The sequence below is a fragment of the Crinia signifera genome, chromosome 8 (genome assembly GCF_055691185.1).
Source record: "Crinia signifera chromosome 8, ASM5569118v1, whole genome shotgun sequence".
In the NCBI taxonomy this organism is placed as follows: Eukaryota; Metazoa; Chordata; class Amphibia; order Anura; family Myobatrachidae; genus Crinia; species Crinia signifera.
Genome location: NC_139224.1, coordinates 180428725 through 180442157, shown reverse-complemented (window position 1 = coordinate 180442157; position 13433 = coordinate 180428725). Strand labels below are relative to the sequence as shown.

The 13433-nt window shown below is 46.0% G+C and overlaps 1 protein-coding gene across 1 annotated transcript in view; it reads left to right on the top strand.

Moving 5' to 3' along the window:
- SCP2 (sterol carrier protein 2) overlaps nucleotides 1-13433 on the top strand; it is a 96942-nt gene that overhangs the window by 398 nt on the left and 83111 nt on the right. Inside the window, exon 2 of the mRNA XM_083157921.1 lies at nucleotides 5661-5712. Within this exon, the coding sequence (XP_083014047.1) occupies nucleotides 5661-5712 (52 nt within the window). The remainder of the gene's footprint in view (nucleotides 1-5660; nucleotides 5713-13433) is intronic.

Sequence of the window (13433 nt, the reverse complement as noted above, 5' to 3'; positions counted from 1 at the left end):
ACAGTGTGTGTGTGTACAGTGTGTGTATATGTGTATGTAGTGTGTGTATGTACAGTGTGTGTGTGTATATATATGTGTATGTAGTGTGTGTGTGTGTGTACAGTGTGTGTGTATGTACAGTGTGTGTGTGTGTATGTATATGTGTGTGTATATGTGTATGTAGTGTGTGTATGTACAGTGTGTGTGTGTATATGTGTATGTACAGTGTGTGTGTATGTATGTGTGTATGTAGTGTGTATATGTGTGTGTACAGTGTGTGTATATGTGTGTGCACAGTGTGTGTGTGTACAGTGTGTGTATGTACAGTGTGTGTGTATATGTGTATGTACAGTGTGTGTGTATGTATATGTGTGTATGTAGTGTGTGTGTACAGTGTGTGTATATGTGTGTATGTAGTGTGTGTGTGTGTGTGTGTGTGTATATGTGTATGTACAGTGTGTGTGTGTGTGTGTGTGTGTACAGTGTGTGTGTGTGTGTGTACAGTGTGTGTATATGTGTATGTAGTGTGTGTATGTACAGTGTGTGTGTACAGTGTGTGTATGTAGTGTGTGTGTGTGTGTACAGATGCTGTAACTTGCCCCGGTGCCTGCTGTGGGGACCTTGCAGCCCCTTGTAGACATGTGCAGAAAAGAATGGGCACTCTGGGACTTTTAATCAACAGGTGAAAGCAGGACAGGCTTTATTCCTTAAGTCAACGTTTCGGGGTCTCCCCCCGTCGTCCGCACAAACAATGGTGAGTGTTTGTCCGGACGACGGGGGAGACCCCGAAATGTTGACTTAAGGAATAAAGCCTGTCCTGCTTTCACCTGTTGATTAAAAGTCCCCGAGTGCCCATTTTTATATATATATATATATATATATATATATATATTCATATTCATATTCATATTCAGTGTGTGTTTGTGTATATGTACAGTATGTTTGTATATACAATGTGTGTGTGTGTATCACAGACAAATCAAACAGCGACACTCAGAGGTAACTTTTCATACGTGTACTCAAAGGTTTGTACATCCATGTACTGAGTGCCGCTGTTTGATTTCTCTGTGATTACCTATTGCTATACTGGAAGGCACCGGGGAAATTGTCAGCTTGGAGAATGCCGGGGCCGCATACACCCACTATATATACCATGTATATAGCTCAATTTTTATGTTTACATAGCAAAGTGCATCAATAAACCAGCGTTTTGGGGGAAACTCCCCGTTTTCAAGGTGCTAAAAAGTTAAGCTGTGTACACACAGTGCAATATATTGCGCAGTCTCCTTTTCATCAACGACCAGAGATGGAGACTCTGCGGGGGAGCTGCAAAGGGAACCAGCGACAATTAGGAGGCTGAACATGGGAGCGTGCACCCAGCGGCTTATTGCTGCAGCACAATCAAATCCCTTACAATATGGTTGTTCAGCGACCATATTGCCAGTGATATTGCACCGTGTGTACACAGTTTTACACAGACTGTATGTGCAGAGGTGCTGCTATGACCGGACGTAGGGGTATATGCATGAAGCAGAACCTCCAGGGGCCAGTCGTAGTGCAGCGCAGAAGCCGCAGGTGCCTGGCATAGTGCATCCTGGGTACAGTCCGTGACCTTGTACACACTTTAGCTTTATTAATGATTGCTGTCTATCTCCTCTGACCATTGCCCTTTACTAACCCCTGCCATGTTTTCCTACTGAACTATCATGTGCATGTAAGCCCTGCCATGCTATAGTAAGACACACGGTGCAATGTACCCGGCAGTCCAGCTCCACTGCATGTATGCCCTGCCATATAATATGACACACGGTGCAATGTACCCGGCGGTCCAGCTCCACTGCATGTAAGCCCTGCCATAGTATGACACACGGTGCAGTGTACCCGGCGGTCCGGCCACACTGCATGTAAGCCCTGCCATAGTATGACACACGGTGCAGTGTACCCGGCGGTCCGGCCACACTGCATGTAAGCCCTGCCCTGCTATAGTATGAAACATGGTGCAATATACCCGGCAGTCCAGCTCCACTGCATGTAATCCCTACCCTGCCATAGTATGACACACGGTGCAATGTACCCGGCGGTCCAGCTCCACTGCACGTAAGCCCTGCCCTGCTATAGTGAGACACACGGTGCAGTATAACCGGCGGTCCAGCTCCACTGCATGTAAACCCTGCCATAGTATGGCACATGGTGCAGTTTACCCGGTGGTCCAGCTCCACTGCATGTAAGCCCTGCCATAGTATGACACACTGTGCAGTGTACCCGTCAGTACAACTTCACTGCATGTAAGCCCTGCCCTGTTATAGTATGACACACGGTGCAATATACCCGGCGGTCCATCTCCACTGCATGTAAGCCCTGCCATAGTATGACACACGGTGCAATGTACCCAGTGGTCCAGCTCCACTGCATGTAAGCCCTGCTATAGTATGACACACGGTGCAATGTACCCAGTGGTCCAGCTCCACTGCATGTAAGCCCTGCTATAGTATAACACACAGTGCAGTGTACCTGACAGTCCGGCCGCACTGCATGTAAGCCCTGCCATGGTATGAAACACGGTGCAATGTACCCGGTGGTCCAGCTTCACTGCATGTAAGCCCTGCTATAGTATAACACACAGTGCAGTGTACCTGACGGTCCGGCCGCACTGCATGTAGGCCCTGCATTGCTATAGTATGACACATGGTGCAGTGTACCCGGTGGTCCAGCTCCACTGCATGTAAGCCTTGCTATAGTATGATAGACGGTGCAGTGTACCCAGCGGTGCAGCTCTACTGCATGTAAGCCCTGACCTGCTATAGTAAGATACACGGTGCAATGTACCCGGTGGTCCAGCTCCACTGCATGTAAGCCCTGCCCTGCTATAGTATAACACACGGTGCAATGTACCCGGTGGTTCAGCTCCACTGCATGTAAGCCCTGTCCTGCTATAGTATAACACATGGTGCAGTGTGCCTGGCGGTCTGACTGCACTGCATGTAAGCTCTGCCATAGTATGACACACTGTGCAGTGTTACCAGTGGTCTGGCCACACTGCATGTAAGCCCTGCCATAGTATGACACACGGTGCAGTGTACCCGGTGGTCCAGCTCCACTGCATGTAAGCCCTGTCCTGCTATAGTATAACACATGGTGCAGTGTGCCTGGCGGTCTGACCGCACTGCATGTAAGCCCTGTCCTGCTATAGTATGAACTTATTTCAGTGTACATGGCGGTCCGACCGCACGTCCCTGGTGCATGTGTGCACGTCTGAGCGGTCCCTGGTGCATGTGTGCACGTCCGAGCGCTCCCTGGTGAGTGTGTGCACCTCTGCGCGCTCCCTGGTGAGTGTGTGCACCTCTGCACGCTCCCTGGTGCGTGTGCGCGCGTCTGCGCGCTCCCTGGTGCGTGTGTGTGCGCGTCTGCGCGCTCCCTGGTGCGTGTGTGTGCGCCTCTGCGCGCTCCCTGGTGCGTGTGTGTGCATGTCTGAGCGCTCCCTGGTGCGTGTGTGCACGTCTGAGCGCTCCCTGGTGCGTGTGTGCACGTCTGAGCGCTCCCTGGTGCGTGTGTGCAAGTCTGAGCGCTCCCTGGTGCGTGTGTGTGCGCGTCTGCGGTCCTGCTCAGCGTGGGGAGTGTTTGTGTTGCTTCTGCCTCTGTTGTATGTTACTTTAGGCCTATAGATAATAATGAGGCTCTGTTGCTTCTGCCTCTGTTGTACGTTACTTTAGGCCTATAGATAATAATGAGGGCTCTGTTGCTTCTGCCTCTGTTGTATGTTTCTTTAGGCCTATAGATAATAATGAGGCTCTGTTGCTTCTGCCTCTGTTGCATGTTACTTTAGGCCTATAGATAATAATGAGGCTCTGTTGCTTCTGCCTCTGTTGCATGTTACTTTAGGCCTATAGATAATAATGAGGCTCTGTTGCTTCTGCCTCTGTTGCATGTTACTTTAGGCCTATAGATAATAATGAGGGCTCTGTTGCTTCTGCCTCTGTTGCATGTTACTTTAGGCCTATAGATAATAATGAGGCTCTGTTGCTTCTGCCTCTGTTGTATGTTACTTTAGGCCTATAGATAATAATGAGGCTCTGTTGCTTCTGCCTCTGTTGTATGTTACTTTAGGCCTATAGATAATAATGAGGGCTCTGTTGCTTCTGCCTCTGTTGTATGTTACTTTAGGCCTATAGATAATAATGAGGGCTCTGTTGCTTCTGTTGTATGTTACTTTAGGCCTATAGATAATAATGAGGGCTCTGTTGCTTCTGCCTCTGTTGCATGTTACTTTAGGCCTATAGATAATAATGAGGCTCTGTTGCTTCTGCCTCTGTTGTATGTTACTTTAGGCCTGTAGATAATAATGAGGCTCTGTTGCTTCTGCCTCTGTTGTATGTTACTTTAGACCTATAGATAATAATGAGGCTCTGTTGCTTCTGCCTCTGTTGTATGTTACTTTAGGCCTATAGATAATAATGAGGGCTCTGTTGCTTCTGTTGTATGTTACTTTAGGCCTATAGATAATAATGAGGGCTCTGTTGCTTCTGCCTCTGTTGCATGTTACTTTAGGCCTATAGATAATAATGAGGCTCTGTTGCTTCTGCCTCTGTTGTATGTTACTTTAGGCCTATAGATAATAATGAGGCTCTGTTGCTTCTGCCTCTGTTGTATGTTACTTTAGGCCTATAGATAATAATGAGGCTCTGTTGCTTCTGCCTCTGTTGTATGTTACTTTAGGCCTATAGATAATAATGAGGCTCTGTTGCTTCTGCCTCTGTTGTATGTTACTTTAGGCCTATAGATAATAATGAGGCTCTGTTGCTTCTGCCTCTGTATGTTACTTTAGGCCTATAGATAATAATGAGGCTCTGTTGCTTCTGCCTCTGTTGTATGTTACTTTAGGCCTATAGATAATAATGAGGCTCTGTTGCTTCTGCCTCTGTTGTATGTTACTTTAGGCCTATAGATAATAATGAGGCTCTGTTGCTTCTGCCTCTGTTGCATGTTACTTTAGGCCTATAGATAATAATGAGGCTCTGTTGCTTCTGCCTCTGTTGTATGTTACTTTAGGCCTATAGATAATAATGAGGGCTCTGTTGCTTCTGCCTCTGTTGCATGTTACTTTAGGCCTATAGATAATAATGAGGCTCTGTTGTTTCTGCCTCTGTTGCATGTTACTTTAGGCCTATAGATAATAATGAGGGCTCTGTTGCATGTTACTTTAGGCCTATAGATAATAATGAGGCTCTGTTGCTTCTGCCTCTGTTGTATGTTACTTTAGGCCTATAGATAATAATGAGGCTCTGTTGCTTCTGCCTCTGTTGTATGCTACTTTAGGCCTATAGATAATAATGAGGCTCTGTTGCTTCTGCCTCTGTTGTACGTTACTTTAGGCCTATAGATAATAATGAGGGCTCTGTTGCTTCTGCCTCTGTTGTATGTTACTTTAGGCCTATAGATAATAATGAGGCTCTTTTGCTTCTGCCTCTGTTGTATGTTACTTTAGGCCTATAGATAATAATGAGGCTCTGTTGCTTCTGCCTCTGTTGTATGTTACTTTAGGCCTATAGATAATAATGAGGCTCTGTTGCTTCTGCCTCTGTTGTATGTTACTTTAGGCCTATAGATAATAATGAGGCTCTGTTGCTTCTGCCTCTGTTGCATGTTACTTTAGGCCTATAGATAATAATGAGGCTCTGTTGCAGTTTCTGAAGCCTCGTGATGCCGTTGACTACCCCGACATGGCTAAGGAAGCAGGTGAGAAAATGATGGTAGATCTCCATGCAGGGGTGGAACTAGAGTTTTGTGGGCCCCACAGCAACATTTTTAAGGGTCCCCTAACTCCGCCTTAGTGTGAACAGACAGGGAGGACGGGATACGGTCATTGGGTGGAAATGCAGAAAGGTAGGCATGTCATTAGGTCGACACAAGCATTAGGTTAACATGGGCAAGGTGAACAGTGGAACTTTTTTGTTGAGCCGACAGGCGGTATTTCATGCCCGACCATCCACTAGGGATTGGTGGGAGAATAAAATAGTGCGCCGAGCGCAGCGAGCCAAGTGAGGGGACACGGTGCTACGTTACAGTGTCGACTGTCAACATTAGGATAAAAAAAATAGTGAAAAACCCCATGTCGACCTTTTGACTGTCAACCTTGCCCAAACCTAATGCTTGTCGACCTAGACCCATGTTGACCTTTCTGCATGTCGACCTAACTGCTGGAGACCTAACGATCCATACTGGAGAGGACGTACAGAAAGGCATCAGCAACATAGATAGGGACAGGGGCCATAGGGACAGGGGCGATGGGGACACAGAGGTAGCAGGGACAGGGGCGTCGGGGACACAGAGGTGGCAGGGACAGGGGCGACGGGGACACAGAGGTGGCAGGGACAGGGGCGGCGGGGACATAGGGACAGGGGCGACTGGGACACAGAGGTAGTAGGGACAGGGATGGTGGGGACATAGAGGTAGCAGGGACAGGGGTGGCGGGGACATAGGGACAGGGGTGGCGGGGACATAGGGACAGGGGCGCCGGGGACATGGGGAGAGGTGGCGGGGACAGGGGTGGCAGGAACATAGCCACAGAGGCGGCAGGGACATAAGGACAGAGTGGTCCGCCACACGTGCTTCTGCCACTGATGACAGAACCACTGCGACGTGATCTGCATCAGCATCTATTGTGGACACAGCGGCCCCCCTCTGCCATGAGAGGGGTCAGATGAGCTAAACGGCCACTCCTGACAGATTCCTGACTCCATTACAAAGGGAAATGTTACCCAAAGCGTTCAGGCTAGTTGTAAAGTACACCGAGGACTTCTGTATGTCATAGCGACATCGCACCAGCCTGACGCGCTCTGACCGGAGAGTTCATCTGTAGGAGCAGAATACTCCTATACGCTAGTCCTGGTTTCCCGTTACTTCATGGTTTATGCAAAACTAATGAGGCCGTGTACAAGTAATAATGCTCAGTGAGGCAGTGTACAGGTAATAATGCTCAGTGCGGCAGTGTACAGGTAATAATGCTCAGTGCGGCAGTGTACAAGTAATAATGCTCAGTGCGGCAGTATACAAGTAATAATGCTCAGTGAGGCAGTGTACAGGTAATAATGCTCAGTGCGGCAGTGTACAAGTAATAATGCTCAGTGCGGCAGTATACAAGTAATAATGCTCAGTGAGGCAGTGTACAGGTAATAATGCTCAGTGCGGCAGTGTACAAGTAATAATGCTCAGTGAGGCAGTGTACAGGTAATAATGCTCAGTGCGGCAGTGTACAGGTAATAATGCTCAGTGCGGCAGTGTACAAGTAATAATGCTCAGTGCGGCAGCGTACAAGTAATAATGCTCAGTGCGGCAGTGTGCCAGTGTACAAGTAATAATGCTCAGTGTGGCAGTGTGGCAGTGTACAAGTAATAATGCTCAGTGAGGCAGTGTACAGGTAATAATGCTCAGTGCGGCAGTGTGCAACTAATAGTGCTCAGTGAGGCAGTGTACAAGTAATAATGCTCATGGCGGCAGTGTACAAGTAATAATACTCAGTGAGGCAGTGTACAGGTAATAATGCTCAGTGAGGCAGTGAACAAGTAATAATGCTCAGTGCGGCAGTGAACAAGTAATAATGCTCAGTGCGGCAGTGAACAAGTAATAATGCTCAGTGCGGCAGTGAACAAGTAATAATGCTCAGTGCGGCAGTGTACAAGTAATAATGCTCAGTGCGGCAGTGTACAAGTAATAATGCTCAGTGAGGCAGTGTTCCAGTGTACAAGTAATAATACTCAGTGCGGCAGTGTACAAGTAATAATACTCAGTGCGGCAGTGTACAAGTAATAATGCTCAGTGAGACAGTGTTCCAGTGTACAAGTAATAATACTCAGTGCGGCAGTGTACAAGTAATAATGCTCAGTGCAGCAGTGTACAAGTAATAATGCTCAGTGCGGCAGTGTACAAGTAATAATGCTCAGTGCGGCAGTGTACAGGTAATAATGCTCAGTGCGGCAGTGTTCCAGTGTACAAGTAATAATGCTCAGTGAGGCAGTGTACAAGTAATAATACTCAGTGAGGCAGTGTACAGGTAATAATGCTCAGTGAGGCAGTGTACAAGTAATAATGCTCAGTGAGGCAGTGTACAAGTAATAATGCTCAGTGCGGCAGTGAACAAGTAATAATGCTCAGTGCGGCAGTGTACAAGTAATAATGCTCAGTGCGGCAGTGTACAAGTAATAATGCTCAGTGAGGCAGTGTTCCAGTGTACAAGTAATAATACTCAGTGCGGCAGTGTACAAGTAATAATGCTCAGTGCAGCAGTGTACAAGTAATAATGCTCAGTGCGGCAGTGTACAAGTAATAAGGCTCAGTGCGGCAGTGTACAGGTAATAATGCTCAGTGCGGCAGTGTTCCAGTGTACAAGTAATAATGCTCAGTAAGGCAGTGTACAAGTAATAATGCTCAGTGCGGCAGTGTGCAAGTAATAATGCTCAGTGCGGCAGTGTGCCGGTGTACAAGTAATAATGCTCAGTGAGGCAGTGTACAAGTAATAATGCTCAGTGAGGCATGGTACAAGTAATAATGCTCAGTGAGGCAGTGTACAAGTAATAATGCTCAGTGAGGCAGTGTGCCAGTGTACAAGTAATAATGCTCAGTGTGGCAGTGTACAAGTAATAATGCTCAGTGTGCCACTGTACAAGTAATAATGCTCAGTGAGGCAGTGTGCCAGTGTACAAGTAATAATGCTCAGTGAGGCAGTGTGCCAGTGTACAAGTAATAATGCTCAGTGTGCCAGTGTACAAGTAATAATGCTCAGTGAGGCAGTGTACAAGTAATAATGCTCAGTGTGCCAGTGTACAAGTAATAATGCTCAGTGTGCCAGTGTACAAGTAATAATGCTCAGTGTGCCAGTGTACAAGTAATAATGCTCAGTGTGCCAGTGTACAAGTAATAATGCTCAGTGTGCCAGTGTACAAGTAATAATGCTCAGTGTGCCACTGTACAAGTAATAATGCTCAGTGTGGCAGTGTGCCAGTGTACAAGTAATAATGCTCAGTGAGGCAGTGTACAAGTAATAATGCTCAGTGAGGCAGTGTACAAGTAATAATGCTCAGTGTGCCACTGTACAAGTAATAATGCTCAGTGTGCCACTGTACAAGTAATAATGCTCAGTGTGCCACTGTACAAGTAATAATGCTCAGTGTGCCACTGTACAAGTAATAATGCTCAGTGTGCCAGTGTATAAGTAATAATGCTCAGTGAGGCTGTGTACAAGTAATAATGCTCAGTGAGGCAGTGTACAAGTAATAATGCTCAGTGAGGCAGTGTACAAGTAATAATGCTCAGTGTGCCAGTGTACAAGTAATAATGCTCAGTGTGCCACTGTACAAGTAATAATGCTCAGTGTGCCACTGTACAAGTAATAATGCTCAGTGTGCCACTGTACAAGTAATAATGCTCAGCGAGGCAGTGTGCCAGTGTACAGGTAATAATGCTCAGCGAGGTAGTGTACAAGTAATAATGCTCAGTGAGGCAGTAAACAAGTAATAATGCTCAGTGTGCCACTGTACAAGTAATAATGCTCAGCGAGGCAGTGTGCCAGTGTACAGGTAATAATGCTCAGTGAGGTAGTGTACAAGTAATAATGCTCAGTGAGGCAGTAAACAAGTAATAATGCTCAGTGTGCCAGTGTATAAGTAATAATGCTCAGCGAGGCAGTGTGCCAGTGTACAGGTAATAATGCTCAGTGAGGTAGTGTACAAGTAATAATGCTCAGTGAGGCAGTAAACAAGTAATAATGCTCAGTGTGCCAGTGTATAAGTAAAAATGCTCAGTGAGGCAGTGTGCCAGTGTACAGGTAATAATGCTCAGTGCGGCAGTGTACAAGTAATAATGCTCAGTGAGGCAGTGTACAAGTAATAATGCTCAGTGCGGCAGTGTACAAGGAATAATGCTCAGTGAGGCAGTGTACAAGTAATAATGATCAGTGAGGTAGTGTACAAGTAATAATGCTCAGTGCGGCAGTGTACAAGTAATAATGCTCAGTGCGGCAGTGTGCCAGTGTACAAGTAATAATGCTCAGCGCGGCAGTGTACAAGTAAAAATGCTCAGTGAGGCAGTGTACAAGTAATAATGCTCAGTGCGGCAGTGTACAAGTAATAATGCTCAGTGTGGCAGTGTGCCAGTGTACAAGTAATAATGCTCTGTGAGGCAGTGTACAGGTAATAATGCTCTGTGAGGCAGTGTACAGGTAATAATGCTCAGTGAGGCAGTGTACAGGTAATAATGCTCAGTGCGGCAGTGTGCCAGTGTACAAGTAATAATGCTCAGTGAGGCAGTGTACAAGTAATAATGCTCAGTGTGGCAGTGTACAAGTAATAATGCTCAGTGTGGCAGTGTACAAGTAATAATGCTCAGTGTGGCAGTGTACAAGTAATAATGCTCAGTGTGGCAGTGTACAAGTAAAAATGCTCAGTGTGGCAGTGTACAAGTAATAATGCTCAGTGTGGCAGTGTACAAGTAATAATGCTCAGTGCGGCAGTGTTCCAGTGTACAAGTAATAATGCTCAGTGAGGCAGTGTTCCAGTGTACAAGTAATAATGCTCAGTGAGGCAGTGTACAAGTAATAATGCTCAGTGTGGCAGTGTGCCAGTGTACAAGTAATCATGCTCAGTGCGGCAGTGTGCCGGTGTACAAGTAATAATGCTCAGTGAGGCAGTGTACAAGTAATAATGCTCAGTGCGGCAGTGTACAAGTAATAATGCTCAGTGCAGCAGTGTGCCAGTGTACAAGTAATAATGCTCAGTGTGGCAGTGTACAAGTAATAATGCTCAGTGAGGCAGTGTACAAGTAATAATGCTCAGTGCAGCAGTGAGGCAGTGTACAAGTAATAATGCTCAGTGAGGCAGTGTACAAGTAATAATGCTCGGTGCAGCAGTGTGCCAGTGTATAAGTAATAATGCTCAGTGTGGCAGTGTACAAGTAATAATGCTCAGTGCGGCAGTGTGCCAGTGTACAAGTAATAATGCTCAGTGAGGCAGTGTACAAGTCATAATGCTCAGTGCGGCAGTGTACAAGTAATAATGCTCAGTGAGGCAGTGTGCCAGTGTACAAGTAATAATGCTCAGTGCGGCAGTGTACAGGTAATAATGCTCAGTGCGGCAGTGTACAAGTAATAATGCTCAGTGCGGCAGTGTACAAGTAATAATGCTCAGTGCGGCAGTGTACAAGTAATAATGCTCAGTGAGGCAGTGTACAGGTAATAATGCTCAGTGCGGCAGTGTACAGGTAATAATGCTCAGTGCGGCAGTGTACAAGTAATAATGCTCAGTGCGGCAGTGTGCCAGTGTACAAGTAATAATGCTCAGTGTGGCAGTGTGGCAGTGTACAAGTAATAATGCTCAGTGAGGCAGTGTACAGGTAATAATGCTCAGTGCGGCAGTGTGCAACTAATAGTGCTCAGTGAGGCAGTGTACAAGTAATAATGCTCATGGCGGCAGTGTACAAGTAATAATACTCAGTGAGGCAGTGTACAGGTAATAATGCTCAGTGAGGCAGTGAACAAGTAATAATGCTCAGTGCGGCAGTGAACAAGTAATAATGCTCAGTGCGGCAGTGAACAAGTAATAATGCTCAGTGCGGCAGTGAACAAGTAATAATGCTCAGTGCGGCAGTGTACAAGTAATAATGCTCAGTGCGGCAGTGTACAAGTAATAATGCTCAGTGAGGCAGTGTTCCAGTGTACAAGTAATAATACTCAGTGCGGCAGTGTACAAGTAATAATACTCAGTGCGGCAGTGTACAAGTAATAATGCTCAGTGAGACAGTGTTCCAGTGTACAAGTAATAATACTCAGTGCGGCAGTGTACAAGTAATAATGCTCAGTGCAGCAGTGTACAAGTAATAATGCTCAGTGCGGCAGTGTACAAGTAATAATGCTCAGTGCGGCAGTGTACAGGTAATAATGCTCAGTGCGGCAGTGTTCCAGTGTACAAGTAATAATGCTCAGTGAGGCAGTGTACAAGTAATAATACTCAGTGAGGCAGTGTACAGGTAATAATGCTCAGTGAGGCAGTGTACAAGTAATAATGCTCAGTGAGGCAGTGTACAAGTAATAATGCTCAGTGCGGCAGTGAACAAGTAATAATGCTCAGTGCGGCAGTGTACAAGTAATAATGCTCAGTGCGGCAGTGTACAAGTAATAATGCTCAGTGAGGCAGTGTTCCAGTGTACAAGTAATAATACTCAGTGCGGCAGTGTACAAGTAATAATGCTCAGTGCAGCAGTGTACAAGTAATAATGCTCAGTGCGGCAGTGTACAAGTAATAAGGCTCAGTGCGGCAGTGTACAGGTAATAATGCTCAGTGCGGCAGTGTTCCAGTGTACAAGTAATAATGCTCAGTAAGGCAGTGTACAAGTAATAATGCTCAGTGCGGCAGTGTGCAAGTAATAATGCTCAGTGCGGCAGTGTGCCGGTGTACAAGTAATAATGCTCAGTGAGGCAGTGTACAAGTAATAATGCTCAGTGAGGCATGGTACAAGTAATAATGCTCAGTGAGGCAGTGTACAAGTAATAATGCTCAGTGAGGCAGTGTGCCAGTGTACAAGTAATAATGCTCAGTGTGGCAGTGTACAAGTAATAATGCTCAGTGTGCCACTGTACAAGTAATAATGCTCAGTGAGGCAGTGTGCCAGTGTACAAGTAATAATGCTCAGTGAGGCAGTGTGCCAGTGTACAAGTAATAATGCTCAGTGTGCCAGTGTACAAGTAATAATGCTCAGTGAGGCAGTGTACAAGTAATAATGCTCAGTGTGCCAGTGTACAAGTAATAATGCTCAGTGTGCCAGTGTACAAGTAATAATGCTCAGTGTGCCAGTGTACAAGTAATAATGCTCAGTGTGCCAGTGTACAAGTAATAATGCTCAGTGTGCCAGTGTACAAGTAATAATGCTCAGTGTGCCAGTGTACAAGTAATAATGCTCAGTGTGCCACTGTACAAGTAATAATGCTCAGTGTGGCAGTGTGCCAGTGTACAAGTAATAATGCTCAGTGAGGCAGTGTACAAGTAATAATGCTCAGTGAGGCAGTGTACAAGTAATAATGCTCAGTGTGCCACTGTACAAGTAATAATGCTCAGTGTGCCACTGTACAAGTAATAATGCTCAGTGTGCCACTGTACAAGTAATAATGCTCAGTGTGCCACTGTACAAGTAATAATGCTCAGTGTGCCACTGTACAAGTAATAATGCTCAGTGAGGCTGTGTACAAGTAATAATGCTCAGTGAGGCAGTGTACAAGTAATAATGCTCAGTGAGGCAGTGTACAAGTAATAATGCTCAGTGTGCCAGTGTACAAGTAATAATGCTCAGTGTGCCACTGTACAAGTAATAATGCTCAGTGTGCCACTGTACAAGTAATAATGCTCAGTGTGCCACTGTACAAGTAATAATGCTCAGCGAGGCAGTGTGCCAGTGTACAGGTAATAATGCTCAGC